General features: G+C 34.0%; 2 protein-coding genes across 4 annotated transcripts; both read left to right on the top strand.

Annotated features, from left to right (window-relative positions):
- The first annotated feature begins 83 nt into the window (after positions 1–83).
- On the top strand, positions 84–5,107 carry LOC135842293 (uncharacterized). Its single transcript, XM_065359685.1, has 6 exons — positions 84–243; positions 339–638; positions 727–920; positions 1,012–1,224; positions 1,306–1,446; positions 3,922–5,107. The coding sequence occupies exons 1-6, from the start codon at positions 199–201 to the stop codon at positions 4,514–4,516; spliced, it is 1,488 nt and encodes a 495-aa protein (XP_065215757.1). The 5' UTR covers positions 84–198; the 3' UTR covers positions 4,517–5,107.
- A 3,903-nt stretch (positions 5,108–9,010) lies between these two features.
- Positions 9,011–23,640, top strand: LOC135842301 (serine protease inhibitor-like). Of its 3 annotated transcripts, none has more exons than XM_065359694.1 (6): positions 9,011–9,124; positions 9,238–9,294; positions 9,372–9,568; positions 9,636–9,848; positions 9,932–10,072; positions 10,149–10,743. In XM_065359694.1, the coding sequence occupies exons 1-6, from the start codon at positions 9,110–9,112 to the stop codon at positions 10,738–10,740; spliced, it is 1,215 nt and encodes a 404-aa protein (XP_065215766.1). In that variant the 5' UTR covers positions 9,011–9,109; the 3' UTR covers positions 10,741–10,743. The 3 variants fall into 3 exon arrangements, with proteins under 3 accessions (XP_065215766.1, XP_065215765.1, XP_065215764.1); XM_065359693.1 differs by lacking the exons at positions 9,932–10,072; positions 10,149–10,743 and adding exons at positions 22,720–22,860; positions 22,958–23,640 and having other exon boundaries at positions 9,095–9,124; XM_065359692.1 differs by lacking the exons at positions 9,011–9,124; positions 9,238–9,294; positions 9,372–9,568; ... (1 more) ...; positions 9,932–10,072; positions 10,149–10,743 and adding exons at positions 16,213–16,373; positions 16,468–16,548; positions 16,625–16,818; ... (1 more) ...; positions 22,720–22,860; positions 22,958–23,640.
- The last annotated feature ends 3,976 nt before the right edge of the window (positions 23,641–27,616 follow it).

Genomic DNA, 27,616 nt, shown 5'->3' with positions numbered 1-27,616 from the left:
CGGGTTAAACCTTATTAATGCGAGTTTTTATAAATAAAACAGTTATAAACGCGACAAACCTGAAGGTCAGCTGGATGCATCTATTTACCTACATGGAAATTTTTCATATACAGTTAGCCCTACTTCCGAATCGATTATAAGACACAGCGAGATTATATTTAGAAAAAGTGTCATTGATTTCCGCGCGAATTCGTGAACATGTTGATCCCGTTTCGAGCGATGTTCAGAATGATTTCTTCAAAGGTATAAATTTAGAATTTTCATCGAATATTTTTTAACTCGATATAACCGATTAATTCGTGATTTTGTTTTTTCTCTGTTTACAATAAAAATCCAAGACGACAATTCTATCACTTTTTTTCGTACTCGGGATTACGGAAATTCTAGCGAAATCGACTCCAAAAGTTTCGAACTTCTCACAGGTGAGTAGATATTCTAAACATTCTTTTCGTAAAACCCCTTTGAATTCGTTACCTGAGATTAGAGAAATTCTGGCGAAATCGACTCCAAAACATCAAGATTCCTCACAGGTGAGTAGATATTCTAAACATGTTTCTCGTAAAACTTATTTGAATTCGTTACCTGAGATTAAAGAAATTCTGGCGAAATCGACTATAAAAGATGAAGATATCCCACAAGTGAGTAAATCTTTTAAAAATCTTTTTCGTAAAAATTCTTTGAAAAAATTGTACCAACGATACAAATTTTGTTATTTATTATGTATAGATCATTAAAAACGCTACCGTGAAATTCAACATTTTGTTCACCAAATTCATAAAAGATGATCTAAAACCAGAAGAGAACGCTTTGTTTTCCCCTTTGAACATTTACACAGCGTTTTCGTTGCTGCAATTAGGCTCAAGTTCAGATACTAGAATCGATCTTTCAAATGCTCTAGGAATACCTGCTGGTGGCGTGGGGTAAACAATACACCAATTCTTTTATACTCACCTACATTCATTCTCGAAAAATTAAAGTCTATTTCAATTTAAAATGTACATAAATAAACAGATTCACCGCAGCTCACAAAGGCTTGGGTAAAATATTAAACGATCTAGAAACGACGAATGCTGCCGAAGTAAAAATAGCCAACTCGGTATTTGTGCAAGAACAATTAAAATTAAAAGACACTTACGTGCAGATGACCAAAAATTATTATAAAAATGAAGTTCAACAAGTCAATTTCCCCAAAGAAAATTCAGAAGTCACTGATATTATCAACAAGTGGGTCGATTTTACATCATTTTTTCATTTTTTCATTTTTTTAAAATACCCATTTGATTTATTTTATTTTGGTTCGTTTAGCTGGGTATCAAATAACACGAAAAACCGGATACAAAAATTATTCCAGAACAGAATACCATCGGATACTCGACTATTATTGGCTAGTACATTATTCTTCAACGCCACTTGGCAAAACCAATTTAAACAATGGGCCACTAAAGAGTAAGATGAAAAAAGGGTATTCCTGAGTAAAATAGTTAAAATGCCCCATCCTCGGATTTTTGAAATTTTCCCTGAACATTGTTGCGTACCTATACCTATAAAAAAAATGTTGGACACAAAAAAATTTCCACAAGTCCCAATTTTTTGCCCAAAATCATGATTTTTGTCAAAATTTAAAAAAAAAAATAGTTTTTGCAAAATTTAACAAAATCCTGATTTTTTTAGAATTTTAAAGAAGTTCTGATTTTTGAAAGAAATTTGAAAAAGTTTCCATTTTCTAACCAGAGATTTTCAAAAACACTGATTTTTTGCCAGAAATTGAAAAAAAACGTCCTGATTTTAGAAAAGTTTCCAAAAATGTCGTTCACAAGTGTCCCAGTTTTTAGTCAAAGTCAAGAAAGTCCTAAGTGTTTTTCAGGAAAAAACTCGATTTTTCAGCTAGAGATTGAAGAAAGTCCTGATTTTTGCCAGAAAAAGTCGTCTCAATTTTCCTACCAACCAGAGATTTTGAGAAGTCCTGATTTTTTTACCAGAAATTTCAAAGTTCCAGATTTTTGTCAGAAACTCAAAAAAAGTTCTGATTTTTTTCAAAATTTCAAAAAAATTGTAGTTTTGCCAGAAATTTTTTAAAAAAGGTCCCGTTTTTTAGCCAGAATTGGAAAAAAGTTCTGATTTTTGCCAGAAATGCGAAAAAGTCGTCCCAATTTTCTAACCAGAGATTTTGAGAAGCCCTGATTTTTTACCAGAAATTTTAAAGTCCTAGATTTTTGTCAGAATCTCAAAAAAAGTTCTGATTATTCTGATATTTTCAAGAAATGCGAAAAAGTTGTCTCAATTTTCCAACCAACCAGAGATTTTGAGAAGTCTTGATTTTTTTTACCAGAAATTTCAAAGTTCCAGATTTTTGTCAAAAACTCAAAAAAGTTCTGATTTTTTTCAGAATTTCAAAAATATTATAGTTTTGTCAGAAACTTTTTACACAAGGTCCCGTTTTTAAGCCAGAATTGGAAAAAAGTTCTGATTTTTGCCAGAAATGCGAAAAAGTCGTCCCAATTTTCTAACCAGAGATTTTGAGAAGTCCTGATTTTTTTACCAGAAATTTTAGTTCCAAATTTTCATCAGAAACTCAAAAAAAGTTCTGATTTTTTTCAGAATTTCAAAAATATTATAGTTTTGTCAGAAACTTTTTAAAAAAGGTCCCGTTTTTAAGCCAGAATTGGAAAAAAGTCCTGATTTTTGCCAGAAATGCGAAAAAGTCGTCTCAATTTTCTAACCAGAGATTTTGAGAAGCCCTGATTTTTTACCAGAAATTTTAAAAAGTTTCAGGTTTTCGTCAGAAACTTGAAAAATTTCTGATTTTTTTCAGAATTTCAAAAAAATTATACTTAGTTTTGTCAGAAATTTTTAAAAAATGTCGCGTTTTTAGCCAGAATTGGAAAAAAGTTCTGATTTTTGCCAGAAATGCGAAAAAGTCGTCTTAATTTTCTAACCAGAGATTTTGAAAAGTCCTGATTTTTTATCAAAAATTTTAAAAAATTTCGGGTTTTTGACAAAAAACTCAAAAAATTTCTGATTTTTTTAAAGAATTTCAAAAAAATTATAGTTTTGTAAGAAATTTTGAAAAAATGGTCCCATTTTTATGCCAGAATTGGAAAAAAGTTCTCATTTTTGCCAGAAATGCGAAAAAGTCGTCTCAATTTTCTAACCAGAGATTTTGAGATTGTAGTTCCAAATTTTTGTTAAAAACTCAAAAAAAGTTCTTATTTTTTTCAGAATTTAAAAAAAATTATAGTTTTGTCAGAAGTTTAAAAAAAAGGTCCCGTTTTTGAGCCAGAATTGGAAAAAAGTCCTGATTTTTGCCAGAAATGGGAGAAATTTGTCTCAATTTTCTAACCAGAGATTTTGAGAAGCCCTGATTTTTTACTAGAAATTTTAAAAAGTTTCAGGTTTTTGTCAGAAACTTGAAAAATTTCTGATTTTTTTCAGAATTTTAAAGAAACTATAACTTTTTTAAACTTTTTACAAAAGGTCCAGTTTGTTAAGCTAGAATTGGAAAAATTCCTTATTTCTTTTCAGAAATTCAAAAAAAGTCTCAATTCTGAAACCGACACGATTTTTTCAGAACTTTAAAAAATAGAATATTATAGGCAAATTTTTTATCAAAGTATTAAAAAAATGTATTCTGGTCTTTTTCAAGATTTTAATGAATAAGTTACAATTTTCATCAGAAATTTGAAAAAAATCACTATTTTTTAGCCAATGAATTCAATAATTCAAAAATTTCTCAATTTTCCAACCGTCCTGATTTTTTGTCAATTTCTTTTCAAAAAGTCTCAATTTTTGTCAAGATTTCAGAAAAGTCTTGATTCAGGGCATTTCACCTACCTATTTTACCCGGAAATACCCTTTTCATCAGCATATATACGAATGAAGGCAGTTCAAACAACTACAACGATACCTACGATTTGATTTCAGCGAAAAATTCAACACAGGATTTAACGAGGTAACAGTTAAAATCATGATGAATCACCCAGAATACGTTCCTTACTGGAAGAACGACACATTACAATTCGAGGCGATCAGTTTACCTTACAAAGATAACGAATTCTCAATGGCTGTTATTTTACCAAACCGAAATAAATCAATAAGCGACCTCATAGATGACTTGAAACCTGAACATCAACATCAACTAATTCGAGAATTTCAATCAAAAACCGAATACGTGTACTATAAAATACCTCGTTTCAAATTCGCTTGGACGCGAAGTATCAATAACTACGTAATGAAATTAGGTATGAGTAGGATTTTTCAAGTTGCTGAGATGAACAACTTGGTGAACAGCTGCGAACCGGTAAAAATTTCGGAAATAAATCACGCGGCTGAAATAGAAGTCGATGAACAAGGAACTATCGCATCTGCTGTGACAGATATTCGAGCAGTTCCTGTGAGTGCTGGTGATTTCCCAGAGCCTATCACGTTTCATGTAGATAGACCGTTTTTGTTTTGGATTTTCCATCAGAAAACTGGTATTATTCTGTTCTCGGGAATTGTACAAAATCCATTAGTATAATTATTAATGTTTTGTCTGTTGTATCTACGTATCTCAGGGGTCATTCCAGGTCAATTCGAGCGAAAAATACGATTCTTGACCTCGTGTCTTTCGGATTTGTTGAACAATTTTTCGCATCGTGTTAATGAAACAATTTTTTGGATATTAAAATTTGTCCATTTGAGGGAAAGTGCAGCTAGGGGCGTTAGCAAACGTCATATTCCTGTTCAGCGCCTTCAAAAACGTACCTACTATTTCATGTATCGCGTTACCAAAACAATTTTTCGGAATTTGGCTGGGGGGGTGCTCGGGGCTTTACGTGAAGCTCAATCGACTTGAATAAACGTTTTTGAATCAGATTTGAATGTTTTTTCCAGCTGTGATACAGTTTCGTAGATAATTAATGTGAACAAAGTTGATAGACATGAGGTTAACAATCATCATTTGTGGGGAGGGGGAGGGAGAATCGAATTCACATGCAATGACCCTCATTTAACTACATATAAGCAAGTATGTCTATGTAGATAGATAATTTTAGTTCATACTTATTATGTATTTATTTTGGCAATGCAATCAATTTTTGAATAGATTCATAAAGCCTGAAAAGTCCAAGAGCGTTTTTATTCATTTTTGTTTATGTATTGACTTTTTTGTCGATTAGTTCATTTCAACAAGAAATGGAACTGAGTGTTCACTCTTTCGAAGAAATTATTTTCCCTGATTTTTATCGGATTTCCAGAAAAATTTTCTAATTTAACAAACCTTTTAATATCAACACCACTCAAATAGGATGGGGGGGGGGCAATTTTTAAATTTTTAGACAGCTTAAGGAAAAGTCAATACCTTTTGGATTAATTTTGTCAAAAAATGAACCTTCCTGACAATTTTTGCAAAAAATGGAATTTTCTGTCGATTTTGACGAAACAACTACACTTTAATGGCAATTAGGCACATAGATACAGAAAAAATTGGAATACTTCTTTTACAATTTTGACAAAAAACAAGAATTTTTTGACAACTTAAAAAAACAGTATCTATTTTTTTACAATTCAGGTAAATGGCAGTATTTTTTGGCAATGGCTGCAAAAATGGGATTTTTTAGATAGCTAACGGAAAAATTGATGCCATTCAGATTTTCAATTTTAGCAAGAAATGAAAGTTTTGAAAATTTTTGCAAGTTTTTTGACAATTTCTGCAAAAACAAGGTGTTTTTGCTTTGTATAAAAACAGCACTTTTCAGGTAATTATTGAAAAAAAAACAGGACCTGTTGACATTTTAGGCAAAAATCAGAATTTTCTGATAATTTTGGCAAAAATGAGACTTCTGGATAATTCTGATAAAAAGTGGCATTTTTTGGTAAATTATGGGAAAAAAATAATTTTTTGACAATTTGACTTTTTTTTTCCAATTTAATAGTCCGGCATATGACAATAGGAGTAATTGCACCCCCCCTCCGCCGATGCCCCAGGACAGTTTTTTTCTTAAAGGGGACATTCTAAAGTACATTTTAAAGCAAACTTGCCCAAAAAAAAGTTGGCCTTACTTACAAAATGGCGGTCATTTTGATTGACAGGTCAGCCGAAATCGCAGATTTCGAAATTTTTCAAACCTTACAAAGGTAGATCGAAAGATCATGCAAAAATTCATCACCTGTCCAAATTTCAAGTGCAAAAGTGCGTTTTTAGATTTTTGGTGAATTTTTGAACATCCAATTTAGGCCAAAAATGAGGAAAATAATCAAAATATTATCAAATTGACCAAGAAAGCTGAAATTTGGGATATACCCTATTTTCGACATGCCAAATCGATTGGAAACGGATTCAATCCGTTTTGAGCAGTTCTGGAGCCTCCAGCAGATTTTTGAAACTCGAAATTCCCACAAAATTCCATCAAATTGGAGTTGTAAAGCTGAAATTTATTCTAAAAACTAATTTCAATACGCTACGAAGTACTGCAGGTGAATTTCAAGTCGTTTTGGAGCCTCCAGCGACTTTTTTGAAAATTACTGGAGCCTCCAGTAGATTTTTGAAACTTGAAAAATGGAGATGGAAAGCTGAAATTTACTTTGCAGACTACATGGTGGTTTCCAAAGGTTTTGAAGCTTCCAGCTACTTTTAGGAAATTTCAATTTTCCAAAAAAAAAAAAAAAAACGCCATACAACCTTTCAAAAAGTCGCTGGATGCTCCAAAACGACTTGAAATCCACCAGCAGTCAACTTCGTAGCGTATTGAAATTAGTTTGCAGAATGAAGTTCGACTCTCCATCTCACGTTGATGAAATTTTGGGGAAATTTCAAATTTAAAAAATCTACTGGGAGCTCCAGTAATATTCAGAAAAGTCGCTGGAGGCTCTAAAATGACTTGAACTCACCTGAAGTCGTCTTCAGAGGGTGTTAAAATTGGAGTGTGCAGTAAATTTCAGCTTTTCATCTCCATTTGATGAAATTTTGTGAAAATTTCAAGTTTCAAAAATCTACTGGAGGCTCCGGTAATTTTCAAAAAAGTCGTTAGAGGCTCCAAAACGACTTGAAATTCACCTGCAGTACTTCGTAGCGTATTGAAATTAGTTTTTAGAATAAATTTCAGCTTTACAACTCCAATTTGCTGGAATTTTGTGGGAATTTCGAGTTTCAAAAATCTGCTGGAGGCTCCAGAACTGCTCAAAACGCATTGAATCCGTTTCCAATCGATTTGGCATGTCGAAAATAGGGTATATCCCAAATTTCAGCTTTCTTGGTCAATTTGGTAAAATTTTGATTTTTTACCCATTTTTGGCCTAAATTGGATGTTCAAAAATTCACCAAAAATCGAAAAACGCACTTTAGCACTTGAAATTTGGACAGGTGATAAATTTTTGCATGATCTTTTGATCTACCTTTGTAAGGTTTAAAAAATTTCGTGCAATAAGTCCTATGTTGAAACGCAAAATCTGCGATTTCGGCTGACCTGTCAATCAAAATGGCCGCCATTTTGTAAATAAGGCCAACTTTTTTTGGGCAAGTTTGCTTTAAAATGTTCTTTAGGATGTCCCCTTCAAGAAAAAAACCTGTCCCTATGGATCGGCGGGGAGGGGGGGGGTGGTGCAATTACTCCAATTGTCATAAAATGCCGGACTATACATATAAGCAAATTCGCATTTTTTCCAAATAATGAAAATGAAAATGTACATCACGTTTTCTAGACATTTTTGACAAGAACAGAATTTTTCAAGCAATGTTTTCAAGAAATAGGGCGTTTTCCAATTTTGGAAAAGAGCAGGACTTTCAAATATCAAGATAAAAATCAATTCTTTTCGAATGTTTTGGCCAAAAAAGCGGTCTCTTTTTGGAATGCGGGACAAAAGTGGGAAAAGAATATGGCGTGTAATTTGTCAAAAACGCCAATTGCGAGCTTACGAGTTAAAGTTCAATTTAGACAGATTTTACGGCGGTTTTTTTTTACAGAAAACTGGTATTTTAAAAAACGTTTTTGGAGGCTCTAAAACGGTTTTAAGTCTTCTGCAGTCGACTCAGCACGTTGAAATTAGAATATTCAGTAATTTTTTTACCATTTCAACTTTATTTGGTAACATTTTATGAAAATTTCATCATTCGAAAATCTGCTGACGGAGACTCCAGAAATTGCTCAAAACAGTTCAAAACCATTTTCAATCGATTCGACAGGTTAAAAATAGGGTTACCTTAAATTTCAGCTTTCTTGGTCAATTTGGTGTAATATGGATTGTTTCCCCATTTTCGACTCGAAGATTTTCAAAAATTCACCAAAAATGGAAACATGCACTTTGGCATTCGAAATTTTGGCTGGTGATATATTTTTGCATGATTTTTTGATCTAGTTCAGTCCGGTTCAGAAATTTTTGTGCTGGTTAGGAAACCTTCCTTGTAAGGGTATTTTTTTTCATAACTCTAAAATTAATTTCAATTTCAAAGAGTTGCTTATGTAAACGCTCAGTTGATCACATTTAAATAGGTAAACGATTTTTCTCACATAAATTATCACAATATTCACAAATATGACTCACTGGTGACGTTCGCTTAGCACTACTCATAATCGATGAATTTGTACTCACCTGAAACAAACAAAAAAAAAAAGTAGATTAGTGGATTGAAAATCATCTAATGATGCCCAAAACTTTATTTAAAAGACAAATTCAATATGCATGAGACTCTTTAAACATGATAACACACATATGCTTGATATCAAAAAATCACCTCAACACAAAAAATGGGAAAAAATTAAAAAAATTTAATTACCTACTTATATCAAAAATTTGAGATCATGGCTGAGATTTTTAGAGCTGGAGACAAGATAATTATTACCTATTCAGTTCGTTTCCAGAATAAAAAAATAATTATATAATAAAAAAAAAAAAACTGTGAGTAACTAAATCACCAAAATATCACTATAACCTTACGACCTTTCGAAATCTCCTAATAACAAATGAAAAATAAGACGTTGAACACACACTGATATTTTTATCAATATTTTACATAACAAGAAAGTTCTTACATATAGGTACATATTTATCTACTATCAGCTAATCGTAAGACAAACTTTCGCACGTCTTGTATGGTGAACTCGTTGAAAATACGAGTAATAATACTGTATTTAAAATGTCTTCAATGAAGGTAAGTTGAACATTTCAGTAAATATTTTATTCTTCTGATATACATAAATGTAATAAACTATCAATCAAATTATTGATATTTTTTTTCCTACTCGCAATAATGAACACCTACAGACGCTAATCCTGTCACTCCTGTTCATACTTGGAACAATACGCCATTCAGAACAACAGGTATAAAAATGACTCTTTGGTATATAAATTCTCGAATTTTCTCGATAAAAGTTTCAATCACATCGATTCTTTTACAGGATAATATACAGTATTCTATCGCGAAATTGAACGCGGTATTCGCTAAATACATAAAAGATGATTTAAAACCAGAACAAAATGCTCTATTCTCTCCTCTGAACATTTACGCCGCTTTGTCATTGCTGAACTTGGGCACCAATGGAGAAACCAGAAAAGAACTTTCAAAAGCATTGGGAACACCTACCGACGAAGCTGGGTAAATAATTTTTGAATAAAATCGCCAACTAATTTTTATTTATTAATTCACCTTAAAATGTGAACAGATTTTCTGCAAGACAGTATTATATTGGTAAAACCCTGAATGAGCTACAAACGTCGAATGCAGGTGAAGTAAAAATCGCCAACACTGTATTCGTGCAGAAAGGATTAAAATTGAAGGACGGTTATTTGCAAGCATCGAAAAATTATTACAAAAGCGAAGCTCAACAAGTCGATTTCGCCAAAGGAGGATCCGAGGCCACGGATTTCGTCAACAAGTGAGTCAAGTTTCAATATTTCAACTTAATTTTCAACCTGTGATTACCTATATAATGTGGCTCATTCTTGTTTGCTTTTTCAGCTGGGTCTCGAACAATACGAAAAATTGCACACCTCAATTATTCAAAAACCAGATATCTCCAGCAACGTCTTTACTTCTGGTCAGCGCTTTATTTTTCAACGCCACTTGGCAACATCCATTCAACAAATCCGAAACCAAAAAGTAAGAAGAATTTGTCCAAACAGCGATAAATTTTCAATTCGTATCAAACAATAAAATATCATTCTTGTTTTTTCAGAGGAAAATTCAACACCGGAGTCGAACAGGTGGAAGTTCCACTGATGAGTCAAAAAGGATATGTTCCTTACTTCAAAAGCGACGATTCAAAAGTTGAAGCGATTCTTTTGCCGTATGAAAGACAAGAATTCATCATGTTCATCATTTTACCATACCAGAATAACTCGGTGAGCGCTGTCATCGATGCCTACAAGCCAGAATATCATCAACAATTGTTACAGGGAGTCACCTGGAATCTCGAATACGTCGATTATAAGATACCTCGTTTTAAATACGGATGGTCGCAAAGCATCAATAATCACGTGATCAAAGCTGGTATAACTAAGATATTTGGAAGTGCTGAATTGGATAATTTGGTAGAAAATGCCTCGAACCTACAAGTATCGGATATAACTCACGCGACTGAAATTCATGTGGAGGAAGGCGGAACTGTCGCAACTGCTGCGGCGTCAATTGGAGTAACTCATACAGAACAGGAGCTTCCACCAGATCCTATTAAATTTTATGTTGATAGACCTTACATAATTTCCATCTCTCATGAAAAAACAGGTACGATATTATTTTCAGGAATTGTACAGAATCCGTCGGTTTAGAAATTTGTAATCTTTTTTCAAGTATGTTTTTCTAAAATGTACAACTCAGGTATACCTACAGGTGCTTACGTCGTATTGATTCATTTATGTAGTATGGTATTTGTGAACCGATGAAATAATAATTTATGACCTACTTAGAGAGAGAAATGTAGAACAATTGTAAAATTGAATAGAATAAATGCATATTATCTAAAACAATTTCGTTCTAAAAATTGTCAATAATAGGTTTTCCATGCCATGGACATTTCAGACCCACGATGAGTTAGAAAAAAAGAAGGGAAGTTTGAAATGTTCCATTGATGAGGGAAATTCGGATTACGTTTTGGTTCGGATCAAAAATAGTGGTTCATGATCTGTAACCCCCTTCCTTGGGGAGGTGCTGAGGGCCATGGATGAGTACAATCAAAAATCTGACCTCATATTCGTGTTCAGCGTCACCAATAACATACTATGTCATGTGTCGCACGAACAAAATCCTATTTTGAACTTTTACCTCATTTGGGGAGGAGCTGGGGGCCGTGGAAGAGGCCCAATCGAAAATATAACGTCATATTCATGTTCAGCGTTACCAAAAACATACAATTCGATATATCACATGCCCCAGATTTTTTTTTCCAAAGTTTTGCCCAAAATTGGGGGTGGGGGTGCTTCCCTTCCATCAAGAGATCCCATCTTGAAACTTGAATATTTCGAAAAAGCATCAAGAGGTACATCTATGGAAATTTTTTCAGAATTTTAAATCGTAGCTCCCACTTACAGCGCCATTTTGAAATTTGAACTTACAATTTGAAAGTTCAACTTTCAAATTTTGAAAATATCAAAATGCTTAAAAAGTTAAAAATTTAATACCCTTCTGAACTGTGAAATCAGTTTTGATCAAAGTATCACAGTTTTGGAGGAATGTGCTGCTGAAGTTGAGTTTGAGTACCTCGAGACAATGTGAAAATAATGGAAGCCCCCCCACCCGCCTCCTGAGGAGGCTGAGACCAAACTGATTGCGGGTTTTTTTACTTACTGGGTGGGTAGATGTTGTAAAAAAAATTTGAGCGAAATCGAAAGACACGACACGACTCAAAAACGTTGGTCGAATTGACATGGAATGACCCATTTGGCAATTTCGGAAAAACCGTAAATTTTTGGATAGCTAGGGGAAAAGTCAATACTTCTTGGATTAATTTTGGCAAAAAAAGACAATTTTGACGAAACAACTATGTACATTTTTGGAAATTGAGTAAAAATATAGAAAAAAAAAGAATTTTTTTGAAAACTATTCCAAAAAAAAAAACCAACAACAGTAAGTTACCCACTTTTTTAACAATTTAGGTAAAGTAACAGTACTTTTTGCGGTAAATGTTGCAAAAATAGGATACTTTTAGTTTTTTGCAGAAAAAAAATGAAACCTTTAAACAACTTCGACAAAAAACAAGGTTAGTCGGGGGGCCCGCTTAAGGATCACCTGCACCCCCCTGCCGATTCTCCGGGACAACTTTTTTCTTAAAGGGGTCGTAAGGAACATTTCTAGCCCTTGTCCTCAAAAAAAAAAGTGGCCCTACTTACAAAATGGCGGCCATTTTGATTGACAGGTCAGCCGAAATCGCAGGTTTTGCGTTCCAACATAGGACTTTCACGGAATTTTTCAAACCGTATAAAGGTAGATCGAAAGAGCAGGCAAAAATTCATCACCTGTCAAAATTTCAAGTGCTAAAGTGCCTTTTTCGATTTTTGGTGAATTTTCAAAAATCAAATTTTGGCCAAAATGTGAGAAAAAATCAAAATTTTACCAAATTGACCTAGAAAGCTGAAATTTGGGGTATATCCCATTATCGACCTGCCAAATCGATTGGAAACTGTTTCAAACCGTTTTGAGCAGTTCTGGAGCCTCCAGTAGATTTTTTAAACCCGAAATTCTCTCAAAATTTCATCAAATGAGTTGGAAAGCCGAAATTCATTCTGCAAACTAATTTCAATACACTCAGAAGTGGACTGCAGCCTGCAGGTGATTTTCAAGTCGTTTTGGAGCCTCCAGCAATTTTTTGAAATTACTGGAGCCTCCAGTAGATTTTTGAAACTTGAAATTTCCCTAAAATTTCATGAAATTGGGTTAGCAAGCTGAAATTTATTCTGCAAACAAATTTCAATACACTATGAAGTCGACTGCAGGTAATTTTCAAGTCGTTTTGGAGCCTCCAGCGATTTTTTGAAAATTACTGGCGCCTCCAGCAGATTTTTGAAACTCAAAATTCTCACAAAATTTCATCAAATGGAGTTGGAAAGCCGAAATTTATTCTGCAAACAAATTTCAATACGCTATGAAGTCGACTGCAGGTGATTTTCAAGTCGTTTTGGAGCCTCCAGCGATTTTTTGAAAATTACTGGAGCCTCCAGTAGATTTTTGAAACTTGAAATTTCCCCAAAATTTCATCAAATGGTGATGGAAAGTTGAAATTAACTCTGCATTTCAATTTTAACACCCTCTGAAGACGACTTCAGGCGAGTTCAAGTAATTTTGGCGCCACCAGTGACTTTTTGAAAAGTTTCATCGCGTTTTTACGAGATTTGAAATTTCTAAAAAGTAGCTGGAAGTTTCAAAATCACTTGAAACCACCATGCAGTCGACTTCATGTTGTATTCAAATTAGTTTGCAGAGTAAATTTCAGCTTGCTAACCCCATTTCATGAAATTTTAGGGAAATTTCAAGTTTCAAAAATCTACTGGAGGCTCCAGTAATTTTCAAAAAATCGCTGGAGGCTCCAAAACGACTTGAAAATCACCTGCAGTCGACTTCATAGCGTATTGAAATTTGTTTGCAGAATTAATTTCGGCTTTCCAACTCCATTTGATGAAATTTTGTGAGAATTTCGAGTTTCAAAAATCTACTGAAGGCTCCAGAACTGCTCAAAATGGTTTGAAACAGTTTCCAATCGATTTGGCAGGTCGAAAATAAGATATACCCCAAATTTCAGCTTTCTAGGTCAATTTGGTAAAATTTTGATTTTTTTCTCACATTTTGGCCAAAATTTGATTTTTGAAAATTCACCAAAAATCGAAAAAGGCACTTGAGGACTTGAAATTTTGACAGGTGATGAATTTTTGCCTGCTCTTTCGATCTACCTTTAAACGGTTTGAAAAATTCCGTGAAAGTCCTATGTTGGAACGCAAAACCTGCGATTTCGGCTGACCTGTCAATCAAAATGGCCGCCATTTTGTAAGTAGGGCCACTTTTTTTTTGAGGACAAGGGCTAGAAATGTCCTTAGGACTTCCCCTTTAAGAAAAAAGTTGTCCCGGAGAATCGGCAGGGGGTGCAGGTAATTCTTATGCGGGCCTCCCGACTAGGTGTTTTTGACCATCTCTGCATAAAAACAGCACTTTTCGGGTAATTTATCCAAAAAAAGAACCAGTTGACATTTTTGGAAAAAATCAGAACTTTCCGACGATTTCGGCAAAAATGAGACTATGACAAAAAATTACATTTTTGATGAATTTCGGAAAAGCGTGAATTTTTCAGCAATTTGACAGAACATCGGCCTTTTTTGACAATTTAGGTAATTTGCATTTTGTACCGAAAAAAAAACACACACAGCACATTTTCTTGCAATTTTGGCAAGAAGAGAACTTTTTTAAGCAACTTTACCGAGAAACAGGGCTTTTGTTTTATAATTTTGTCAGGACTTATCTCCCTTATTGTAAGGGTATTTTTTTCGATAGGTACTCTAAAAATGAGTTCGACTTGACCCCATGATTTTTACGAGGGAGCAAAGAGAGGAGGTAACCACACACATGTTTATGGTCACCATCGTCATCGCAGGACGTCATTTTCAATTGAAGAGCTCTATTCCAAAGTGTGACCCACTTTGGAATAGAGCTCTTCAATTGCAAAAAGTTACGTAAACGGTCAGTTGATCACATTTAAATAAGAGAATTTTCGCATATGAAAATTCTGACAATAATTAAATAACAAACATGACTCACTTTACTTACTCATAATCATGGATTTGTACTCACCTGAAACAAAAAAGAAAACAAAAAAATGTAGATTAGTGGATTGAAAATGTATAAAACTTCATTTGAAAGACAGATTTAAATTTTTCTTGATGAAAATCCCTTTCACTCGATAAAATGAACTCATCACAAAAAAATCAAAATACGAAAAAATTCAATTTTCAATTCCAAACATCAAAAAAAGTTAAAATTTATTCAGTTGTCTTATTTTGACCTCTTTCTGATGTATTTCATGAAAAAGCTTATAAAAATCACACTCACAGCAAAAAAATTAAAATTTGTTAATTTTTTGATTTTTTTTCAAATTTTGATTTTTTTGTGATGAGTTAATTTCACCGAGTGAAGCGGGTTTTGCAACTTTTTCAACGGATACGTAAAAATAGGGGTCAAATGGGTCAACTTTACCAATCGAAACTTTGTTTCATGTTTTAAATCAAAAAATCTCATTTTTTTGCAAATTTTAAATTTTTTTAAATCGACTTTGCGACAAGTTACCATCCTAATTTTTTAATATGTTGTTCAGCATGAACAGTTGTCCATAATATATTTTTTTCAGAATTTTTGAGAGTCCGAACGATATAAAAACAACGTTTTGAAACTTTTTGAGCTAATTTTTTGTAAGAAAAAAAGTGGCAACACTGATTTTTATGACATCACCAAAAAGCCTTTCAAAACCCCTAACTACTGGAAAAAGTTCCATTTTGGTAGATATCGCGGTTATCGAGTAATCTACTACTGAAATGGATGATACGAGTATTTTAGGTTCACTGAAAACTTTGACACTCCCTGGTTGCCGTTAAAAATGGGCTAGAGGGCTGCGATTCGCGCCATTGGTCATCTCTTCGGAAGGTCTTTCCACAGGAAAAATTTCAAAAAAATCGCCGAACCCACCTACCACTTCTTGGTCCAATTGACGTGGAATGACCCAAAATTAAGTTTGAAAGGAATTAAACTTTGAAAATCATCGAAATATTTAAACTTTTGTACCTGCGTGTATTAAAAAAAAATAATCATCAACCAATCAAATAACATTAATTATTCCATCGTGTGATTTTTTACCAAAGGAAAGAGGGAGAAAATTACAGTTAATTTTGTTTCTTGGTGACTCAGGATGAAACCGTAATGCGTATGACGCACAAGGAAAACATTTTTGGTTCGGTAGGTATAACTGCACAAAGCAATAAGTACTTTGTTATAATACTTAGTATGTAATTGATTGGTTGGTATAATATGACTGAACAATTATTCATCTTTTTAAAAATGCAAAACTTTAATTTGTTCATCAAGAAAATACCATAATTGCTCATCAATTAACAACGAAGGGTATTCATATAAAATAATAATTATTAAAAAAAAAAAAACATAAGCAACAAAATCACCAATATATCACTTTAACCTTATGATCTTTTGAAATCTCCTCAATTACAATTGAAAAACAAGGTATAAAACACACACGCTGCACTTTCTCACTGATATTTTTTATCAACTGCATAATTATTTCATATAAAAAGAAAGTTCATAGAGATTACACAGGTAAAGGTATTCACTATCAGCTAATCGTAAGACGAATTTTCGCGCTCATTGTAGCATTGTGAATTCGTTGTGAATATTATTCAAAATGTCTTCCATGAAGGTAAGTTGAACATTTTTGTAAATAACCATTTCATTAATCCGATCCATATACGTGATATTTATTATTCGGCTCGTAATCATGAACTCTCCAACAGACGCTAATCCTGTCACTCCTCGTTCTTGGAACAATATGGCATTCAGGACAATCAGCTCCAACCGATCAAGATCAATCACTGGTACCTATATGATTCTTCGGTAAAAAATCCGTAATTTTTTCCATGAAATTCCAATCGCATCGACTTTTTTTTACAGAGTATACAGAATTCAATCGCAAAATTGAACGGAGTGTTTGCTAAATTCATAAAAGATGATCTGAAACCAGAACAAAATGCTCTATTCTCTCCTTTAAACATCTACACCGCTTTATCCTTGCTAAACTTGGGCACAAGTGGAGAAACCAGAAAAGAACTCTCCAACGTTTTGGGAACACCTGCCGACGAAGCTGGGTAAATAATTTTTGAATACGTGTATAAAATTATTGCTAACAGATTTTTAGACTAATCCATCTTAAAATGTGAACAGATTATCCGCAGCTCAGAATTATTTCGCTAAAATCCTGAATGACCTACAAACGTCGGATGCAGCTGAAGTAAAAGTCGCCAACACTGTATTTGTTCAGAAAGGATTAAAATTGAAGGACAGTTATTTACAAGCATCGAAAAATTATTACCAAAGTGAAGCTCAACAAGTAAATTTTGCAAAAGGAGGATCTGAGGCGACGGATTTGGTCAACAAGTGAGTCAACTTTCAAAATTTAAACTCAATTTTCAACCTATAATAAAATTATACCTATAGACGTCAATTCGACCAAGAAGTAGTAAGGAGGGTCGGCGATTTTTTTGAAATTTTTCGTGTGGAATGACCTTCTGAAGGGATGACCAATGATGCAAATCGCAGCCCTCTAGCCATTTTTTTAAAGGCCGCTAGGGGGTGTCAAAGTTTTCAGTAAACTTGAAATATCATCCATTTCAGCAGTGGATTACTCGATATAACCGCGATTCCTAGACCTACCAAAATGGAACTTTTTCCAATAGTTAGGGGTTTTGAAAGGCTCTTTAGTGATATCATAAAAATCAGTATTGCCACTTTTTTCGTATGAAAAATTAGCTCGAAGAGTTTCAAAACCTAGTTTACATATCGACATCGTTCTGACGCTTAACCCTTAAAGACCCAGGCTAATCCTGAGATGTTGGTTGAAAATGCTTTCAATTTCCTGAATTAGATCATCACAAGCATCACTTTAACCCACAGTTTGCCCCCCAGCCCCTTAAAGCCGTCTCGTAAAAGCCATACCGATTTATTTAATTTTCCTTGAAAACCGAGAAAGCTAAAACCCCAATGAGGTCAATCATGGAACTGAATGATATAGTATCATTAGGTGTACTGAATGAGTGAAAGCATATCCCCAAAGAACACCCCACCCCTTTTTGGGGGGCAAATTTTCAAAAAAGTTGGGATAAAAAAATTGGACCCATGCTCCATTTTTGGATAAACATATTGATGGTAGACCCTTCACAAAATGAAATCATGAAAGGTGTGAAAATGGTGGACCAGAGCGATTTTTTGAAAATTTGATTCGCTTGTCTCGATAAAAACCCGAAAAAACAGAGCATGAATACGCAAAGTACATAATATGGGAAATATTATCAAGTAGGCTTGAAATGACAGAAACAAGAATTGAAAGGAACACAGATGCTTTTAACAGCACATAAGTTCAGATAATCTACAATCCACCCATCAAATCTGTTTATCACTCCGTGGATATTCTTTCTCGATATTTGTCACCAAATAGTTACATCCTACAAAGGTTAGCAGTACGATTGTTTTTCTGCAGAAATATCGAAATAGGTTTATCTACCACTTTGAAAAGCTTTACACAGTCAAATTGCAGCACTCCCTGGCATTTCATAATGTTCAAGCATTCATGAAGAAGTCACTATCCCTCCTCGATCATAGATAATGTAGTTCTACATCACGAAAATTGCACGAGCAGAAGTCGTCGTTTATAATCATGAGATTGTGTCTAGCTTATGACTACAGGATTCAGGGGATTTGAGATTCAGTAAAAAGCTTTCAACTGTTGTTCAACCACAACTCTGAACTTTTGAATGTTTTGAGAAATTCCTGCTGAAGTTGATATTCTTTCTCGATATTTGTCAACAAATAATTACATCCCGCAAAAGGTTAGTGGTACGATTGTTTTTCTGCAGAAGTATCGAAATAGGCTTATCTACCACTTTGAAAAGCTTTACACTGTCAAATTGCAGCTGTTTCTGGCATTTCATAATGTTGAAGCATTCATGAAGAAGTCACTATCCCTCCCCGATCATTGATAGTGAAGTTGTACATCTTGAAAATTGCTTGAGCAGAATTTTTTGTTTCCAATCACGATATTTTATGATGTTGAACTACACTATCAATGATCGAGTAGGGATAGTGACTTCTTCATGAATGCTTCAACATTATGAAATGCCAGAAACAGCTGCAATTTGACAGTGTAAAGCTTTTCAAAGTGGTAGATAAGCCTATTTCGATACTTCTGCAGAAAAACAATCGTACCACTAACCTTTTGCGGGATGTAATTATTTGTTGACAAATATCGAGAAAGAATATCAACTTCAGCAGGAATTTCTCAAAACATTCAAAAGTTCAGAGTTGTGGTTGAACAACAGTTGAAAGCTTTTTACTGAATCTCAAATCCCCTGAATCCTGTAGTCATAAGCTAGACACAATCTCATGATTATAAACGACGACTTCTGCTCGTGCAATTTTCGTGATGTAGAACTACATTATCTATGATCGAGGAGGTATAGTGACTTCTTCATGAATGCTTGAACATTATGAAATGCCAGGGAGTGCTGCAATTTGACTGTGTAAAGCTTTTCAAAGTGGTAGATAAACCTATTTCGATATTTCTGCAGAAAAACAATCGTACTGCTAACCTTTGTAGGATGTAACTATTTGGTGACAAATATCGAGAAAGAATATCCACGGAGTGATAAACAGATTTGATGGGTGGATTGTAGATTATCTGAACTTATGTGCTGTTAAAAGCATCTGTGTTCCTTTCAATTCTTGTTTCTGTCATTTCAAGCCTACTTGATAATATTTCCCATATTATGTACTTTGCGTATTCATGCTCTGTTTTTTCGGGTTTTTATCGAGACAAGCGAATCAAATTTTCAAAAAATCGCTCTGGTCCACCATTTTCACACCTTTCATGATTTCATTTTGTGAAGGGTCTACCATCAATATGTTTATCCAAAAATGGAGCATGGGTCCAATTTTTTTATCCCAACTTTTTTGAAAATTTGCCCCCCAAAAAGGGGTGGGGTGTTCTTTGGGGATATGCTTTCACTCATTCAGTACACCTAATGATACTATATCATTCAGTTCCATGATTGACCTCATTGGGGTTTTAGCTTTCTCGGTTTTCAAGGAAAATTAAATAAATCGGTATGGCTTTTACGAGACGGCTTTAAGGGGCTGGGGGGCAAACTGTGGGTTAAAGTGATGCTTGTGATGATCTAATTCAGGAAATTGAAAGCATTTTCACCCAACATCTCAGGATTAGCCTGGGTCTTTAAGGGTTACAAATTCTGGAAAAAATATATTATGGACAACTTTTCATGCTGAACAACATTATTAAAAAATTGGGATGGTATTATTTCATAAGGTCGATTTAAAAAAATTTGAAGCCTGCGAAAAAATGCGATGTTTTGATTTAAAACATGACAAAAAGTTTTGACCGTTGAAGTTGACCCATTTGACCCCTATTTTTACGTATTCGTTGAAAAAGTTGAAAAAGCCCCTTCTATCAATAAAATAAACTCATCACAAAAAAATCAAAATTTTGAAAAATTCAATTTTCAATAAATTCCAAACATTACACAAAATTATAATTTATTCTGTTGTCTTATAGAAATCACACTCGCAGCAAAAAATAAAAATTTGTTTATTTTTTGAATTTTTTCGAATTTAAATTTTTTTGTGATGAGTTCATTTCATCAAGCGTAGCGTTTTTTTCAACTTTTTCAACAGATACGTGAAAATAGGGGTCAAATGGGTCAACTTCAACAGTCAAAACTTTCTTTCATGCTGTAAATCAAAAAATCAAATTTATTCGCAAACTTTCAATTTTTTTTAATCGACTTCACGTAAAAATGCTATCCCAATTTTTTAATATGTTGTTCGGCATAAAAAGTTGTCCATAATATATTTTTTCAAAATTTTTTAGAGTCGGAACGATATAAACACTACGCTTTGAAATTTTTCGAGCTGATTTGTCGTAAGAAAAAAAGTGGCAACACTGATTTTTATGATATCACCAAAATTCCTTTCAAAACCTCTAACTATTGGAAAAAGTTCCATTTTGGTAGGTATCGCGGTTATCGAGTAATCCACTACCGATATGGATGATATTTCAAGTTCACTGAAAACTTTGACACCCCCTATAGTCCGGCATATGACAATAGGAGTAATTGCACCCCCCCCCCCCGATCCTCCGGGACAACATTTTTCTTGAAGGGGACATCCTAAGGAACATTTTAAAGCAAACTTGTCCAAAAAAAAGTTGGCATTACTTACAAAATGGCGGCCATTTTGATTGACAGGTCAGCCGAAATCGCAGATTTTGCGTTTCAACATAGGACTTGCACGAAATTTTTCAAACCTTACAAGGTAGGTCGAAAGATCATGCAAAAATTTATCACCTGTCAAAATTTCAAGTGCTAAAGTGCGTTTTTCGATTTTTGGTGAATTTTTGAAAATCCTACTTAGGCGAAAAATGAGGGGAAAAATCAAAATTTTACCAAATTGACCAAGAAAGCTGGAGACATTATCCTATTTTCGACATGCCAAATCGATTGGAAACGGTTTCAACCCGTTTTGAGCAGTTCTGGAGCCTCCAGCAGATTTTTGAAACTTGAAATTCCCACAAAATTCCATCAAATTGGAGTTGTAAAGCTGAAATTTATTCTAAAAACTAATTTCAATACGCTACGAAGTACTGCAGGTGAATTTCAAGTCGTTTTGGAGCCTCCAGCGACTTTTTGAAAATTCCTGAAGCCTCCAGCAGATTTTTGAAACTTTAAATTATCACAAAATTTCATTAAATGGAGATGGAGAGTCGATATTCATTCTGCAAACTAATTTCAATACGCTACGAAGTTGACTGCTGGTGGATTTCAAGTCGTTTTAGAGCCTCCAGCGACTTTTTGAAAGGTTATATGGCGTTTTTTTTGGAAAATTGAAATTTCCTAAAAGTAGCTGGAAGCTTTAAAACGATTTGAAACCACTATGTACATGTAGTCTGCGAAGTAAATTTCAGCTTGCCGACTCCATTTAATAAATTAATGTTGCGAGAATTTCAAGTTTCAAAAATCTACTGGAGGCTACAGTAATTTTCAAAAAAGTCGCTGGAGGCTCTAAAATGACTTGAACCCACCTGAAGTCGTCTAAAGAGGGTCTTAAAATTGGAGTGTACAAGAAATTTCTGCTTTCCATCTGCATTTGATGAAATTTTGTGAAAATTTATGTTTCAAAAATCTGCTGGAGGCTTCAGGAATTTTCAAAACGTTGCTGGAGGCTCCAAAACGACTTGTAATTCACTTGCAGTACTTCGTAGCGTATTGAAATTAGTTTTTAGGATAAGTTTCAGCTTTACAACTCCAATTTGATGGAATTTTGTGGGAATTTCGAGTTTCAAAAATCTGCTGGAGGCTCCAGAACTGCTCAAAACGGGTTGAAACCGTTTCCAATCGATTTGGCATGTCGAAAATAGGGTATATCCCAAATTTCAGCTTTTTTAGTCAATTTGGTAAAATTTTGACTTTTTCCCCTCATTTTTCGCCTAAATAGGATTTTTAAAAATTCACCAAAAATCGAAAAACGCACTTTAGCACTTGAAATTTTGACAGGTGATAAATTTTTGCATGATCTTTCGATCTACCTTTGTAAGGTTTGAAAAATTTCATGCAAGTCCTATGTTGAAACGCAAAATCTGTGATTTCGGCTGACCTGTCAATCAAAATGGCCACCATTTTGTAAGTAAGGCCAACTTTTTTTGGACTTTAAAATGTTCCTTACGATGTCCCCTTTAAGAAAAAAGTTGTCCCGGAAGATCGGCGGGGGGTGGGGTGCAATTACTCCTATTGTCATATGCCGGACTACTAGCCTTTAAAAAAGGGCTACAGGGCTGCGATTTGCGCCATTGGTCATCCCTTCAGAATATCCTTCCACAGGAAAAATTTCAAAAAAGTCGCCCACCCTCCTTACCACTTCCCGGTCGAATTGACGTGGAATGACCATATACGAGTAATGTGGCTAATTCGTGTTTGCTTTTTCAGTTGGGTCTCAGCCAATACGAAAAACCGCATACCTAAATTATTCAAGGAGCCACTCTCTCAAGCAATGTCTTTACTGCTCGTCAGCGCTCTGTTTTTCAATGCCACTTGGCAACAGCCATTCAATAAAGGGGAAACCAAAAAGTAAGAAAAAAGTTCGCATTTTACGCGTACAAGATTTCAAGTTCGCTAGTAAATTTTTCCAATTCGTGCCTAATAACGTCATACTTTTATTATTCAGCGAAAAATTCAACACCGGACTCAAACAAGTGGAAGTTCCACTGATGAGTCAAAAAAAATACGTTTCTTACTTCAAAAATAACGATTCAACAGTTGAAGCGATTGTGTTGCCGTACAAGAACGGAGAATTCAACATGTTGGTCGTTTTACCACACCAGAATTTATCGGTGGGCGCTGTCATCGATGCTTACAGGCCAGCATTTCATCAAAGATTGCTACACGGAGGAGCTAATTGGAAAAATGAATACGTCGATTACAAGATACCTTTTCTAAAATACGGATGGTCGCAAAGCATCAATAATCACGTGATTAAAGCTGGTATAACTAAGATATTTGGAAGTGCTGAACTGGATAATTTGGTAGAAAATGCCTCGAACCTACAAGTATCGGATATAACTCACGCAGCTGAAATTGAAGTCGACGAAGACGGAACTGTCGCAACTGCTGTGACATCGATTGGAATATCTCGTACATCAGTGGAACGTAGACCAGAACCTATCAAATTTTATGTCGATAGACCTTTTATAATTTCCATCTATCATCAAAAAACAGGTGCCATATTATTTTCGGGAATTATACAGAATCCGTCGGTTTAGAAATTTAAATTTGTTATCTTTCTTCGAGCATAGATAGAGAAATGTTGAACAATTGTAAAATTGAATCGAATAAAATATGCATAAAATCTAGATAATTTAACAATTTCGTCCTTAAAAATTGTCACTTTATGGGGTTTTCCATGACATGGACATTTCAGACCCACGATGAGTTAGAAAAAAGGGAGGGAAGTTTGAAATATACCATTGATGAGGAAAATTCGGATTATGTTTCGATTCGGATCAAAATTAAATTGTAGTGATTCAACGAATAATTTTTTAAATCCTCTTTCTGTTCATTTGACAAGATTACTACCTATATCAATTATGAAACAGTTTACTCGAATTTTCACAAACTGCACCAATTTTATAACTTTACTTAATGATGCTCCGGGCAAATTTTAGCCAAGTTGATCTAAGCGATTTTCAGAAACATTCAAGCTCACTTTATAGTTTTTATGATAAGAACTTCCTACATATTTTATTTCTGCCGAATTTCAGTCCATTTTGATGATTGGCAATGTTTTATGTATAGTCTACGCCATGTTCAAGAAATTCTCATTAAATACGAGAATAATTTATCCACAATTTTTGGTAATTTTCAATCGCATTAAATCATGTCATCTGAAGACGTTTATACGTTATTTTATACAATATTTCCATTTTCAACCGTTTTTTTTATGACAATTTAGCAAATTTTTTTCAGCAATTTTATTGAAGTTAGCGCGATTGCGCTGAATTTTCCTCAATTATTTATAGTAATTTTCAAAAACTACGTAGAAGTCACATTGATAAATTTTATGATATTTTCTATAACTATTGCAGGTTGTATTGTCTACAGGAATTTGTTGACCGAAAACCACTACCTTTTCACTACCTTCCAAAATATTTTAACCCCCCCACCATTTTTAAAAAAAAAACTACTTACTTCGAGCATAAAATTCATTCAAATGAGAAAGATGGAGAAATTTTCGTCATTTCTGGCAGTGATTTTTCAGGGTGTCTAGTCTAACAAAATTTCAAAATAAAATAGCAGGGTTTTAGCAGGACTTTTAGAAACATTTGGGATTCTTCAAGAGGGGGAGGGAGAGGGCGAGGCAAAATTTTACGTGAAATTTTTCGCTGTTCTAATAGTCCGGCATATGACAATGGGAGTTGCACGAAATTTTTCAAACCTTACAAAAGTAGATCGAAAGATCATGCAAAAATTTATCACCTGCCAAAATTTCAAGTGCTAAAGTGCGTTTTTCGATTTTTGGTAAATTTTTAAAAATTCAATTTAGGCCAAAAATGAGGGAAAAAATCAAAATTTTACCAAATTGACCAAGAAAGCTGAAATTTGGGATACATCCTATTTTCGACATGCCAAATCGATTGGAAACGGTTTCAATCCGTTTTGAGTAGTTCTGGAGCCTCCAGCAGATTTTTGAAACTCGAAATTCCCACAAAATGCCATCAAATTGGACTTGTAAAGCTGAAATTTATTCTAAAAAACTAATTTCAATACGCTACGAAGTACTGCAGGTAAATTTCAAGTCATTTTGGAGCCTCCAGCGACTTCTTTGAAAATTACTGGAACCTCCAGTAGATTTTTGAAACTTGAAATTCCCGCAACATTAATTTACCAAATGGAGTTGGCAAGCTGAAATTTACTTCGCAGACTACATGGTGGTTTCAAATTTCAAATGGTTTTGAAGCTTCCAGCTACTTTTTGGAAATTTCAATTTTCCAAAAAAACGCCATATAACCTTTCAAAAAGTCGCTGGAGGCTCCAAAACGACTTGAAATCCACCAGCAGTCAACTTCGTAGCATATTGAAATTAGTTTGCAGAATGAATTTCGACTCTACATCTCTGTTTGATAAATGTTTGGGGAAACATCAAGTTTCAAAAATCTACTGGAGGCTCCAGTAATTTTCAAAAAAGTCGCTGGAGGCTCTAAAATGACTTGAACCCATCTGAAGTCGTCTTCAGAGGGTCTTAAAATTGGACTGTAGAGTAAATTTCAGCTTTCCATCTCCATTTGATGAAATTTTGTGAAAATTTAAGTTTCAAAAATCTGCTGGAGGCTCCAGTAATTTTCAAAAAAGTCGCTGGAGACTCCAAAACGACTTGAAATTCACCTGCAGTACTTCGCAGCGTATTGAAATTAGTTTTTAGAATAAATTTTAGCTTTACAACACCAATTCGATGGAATTTTGTGGGAATTTCGAGTTACAAAAATCTGCTGGAGGCTCCAGAACTGCTCAAAACGGGTTGAAACCGTTTCCAATCGATTTGGCATGTCGAAAATAGGGTATATCCCAAATTTCAGCTTTCTTGGCCAATTTGGTAAAATTTTGATTTTTCCCTCATTTTTGGCCTTAATTGGATTTTCAAAAATTCACCAAAAATCGAAAAACGCACTTTAGCACATGAAATTTTGACAGGTGATAAATTTTTGCATGATCTTTCGATCTGTTCGTGCAAGTCCTATGTTAAAACGCAAAATCTGCGATCAATCAAAATGGCCGCCATTTTGTAAGTAAGGCCAACTTTTTTTTGGGCAAGTTTGCTTTAAGATGTTCCTTAGGATGTCCCCTTCAAGAAAAAAGTTGCCCCGGAGGATCGGCGGGGGGTGGGTACAATTACTCCTATTGTCATATGCCGGACTATAAGGTCTTCCAACATCCCAAGATTTTTTTCAAACAAGCGGATGTTCAGAATATAATTTCATCATTTCAATCTTTGATTTTATTTTGACCTAAGTATAAGGTTCTTGTAACTGTACCTAATGAAATTGGGCGAATAAAGAACTTTTTTCAATATGAAACATTTTTTAAAAATGTAAAAAAAATTAACGAAAAAGAAAAACATCAAAATTTCAAAATTCAAATAATAATTTTTTTTTGAAAAATTGAGAAATTAAAAAATAGCAAAGGATCCGACCAAAGTAAAGGTAAAAGCTCTCGAAAATTAGTATCTTGAGGTACCTATAAAAACGTTGTTTTCTTGAGTGATGAATGAAGAAGTTTATTATTTTTGCTTCAAAAACTTTAAAAAGAAAAGCAAACGAGCCCGAATGAAGCGAGACCAAAAAAGCTTTCAAAAATTTATGTTTTAAGAAGTAAAAATGAAGTTTTTTTTAAATGGAGAGAAAGGTGCATTCTTCTGATTGAAACTTTGAACACTTCTTGAATTTGAACAATAAGTTTAGAAGAGCAAATAAGCTTTCAAAAATATATAATCCAAGTTCAAAAAAAGTTGACCAATGAGCCCTTTTCTACAAAATTTTTCATCTGTGGAAAATCGGATTTTCCACTTTTTTTCATTGTTTACTACTTTTTAAGCAAAATTACTAAAAATCACAACTTTTTCACTACCTTGTGGACATGGACACCCAGATTAGGCAACTTTTGCAATATTTCACTCAAATATCAAGTTTTGGTCTTTTGTAAATGTTTTAATTTCATTTTTGCGCTTACTTTTCTACAATTTATGGTGATTTTAAAAAACTGAGGAGTCAATTTGATAAAATTTTATAATATTTTCAACAACTTCGGCAAATTTTCACGCAATTCTGAGAATATTTCATTGATTTTTAAACCTTGGCGACTTTTGCAATGCTTCACTTCATAATCAAACTTGGTCACTGCTTGAATGAATCTGTCACCCAAAAGTCACCAGACCATAAAAAAATTTTCTAAGCGCTGTGAGAACAGTTTGATTATTACTTTATCAACAATTCGTTTAAGTATAATCAGGTGCACAATGCAATACTTTGTCACTATGTATGTAGTTGATTGGTTGGCATAATGTGATCAAACGATTATTCATCATTTTAAAAATTCAAAACTTTCATTCGCTCATCAAGAAATACCATAATTGCTCATCAATTAACAATGAAGGGTATTCATTTAAATAGCCATATCCAATTAATCACCCATGATTTTCCCGAATTAGAAAAAAAAAAAAAAAACGTAAGTATCAAAATTACCAAAACATCACTTTAACCTTACGATCTTTCGAAATCTCTTTAATTACAAATGAAAAACAAGATGTAATACACACACAGACACTGTACTTTCA

Source organism: Planococcus citri, chromosome 4 (assembly GCF_950023065.1).
Source record: "Planococcus citri chromosome 4, ihPlaCitr1.1, whole genome shotgun sequence".
Taxonomy (NCBI): Eukaryota; Metazoa; Arthropoda; class Insecta; order Hemiptera; family Pseudococcidae; genus Planococcus; species Planococcus citri.
The sequence above is the reverse complement of the archived record's forward strand: the minus strand, read 5'-3'. Positions and strand labels throughout refer to the sequence as shown.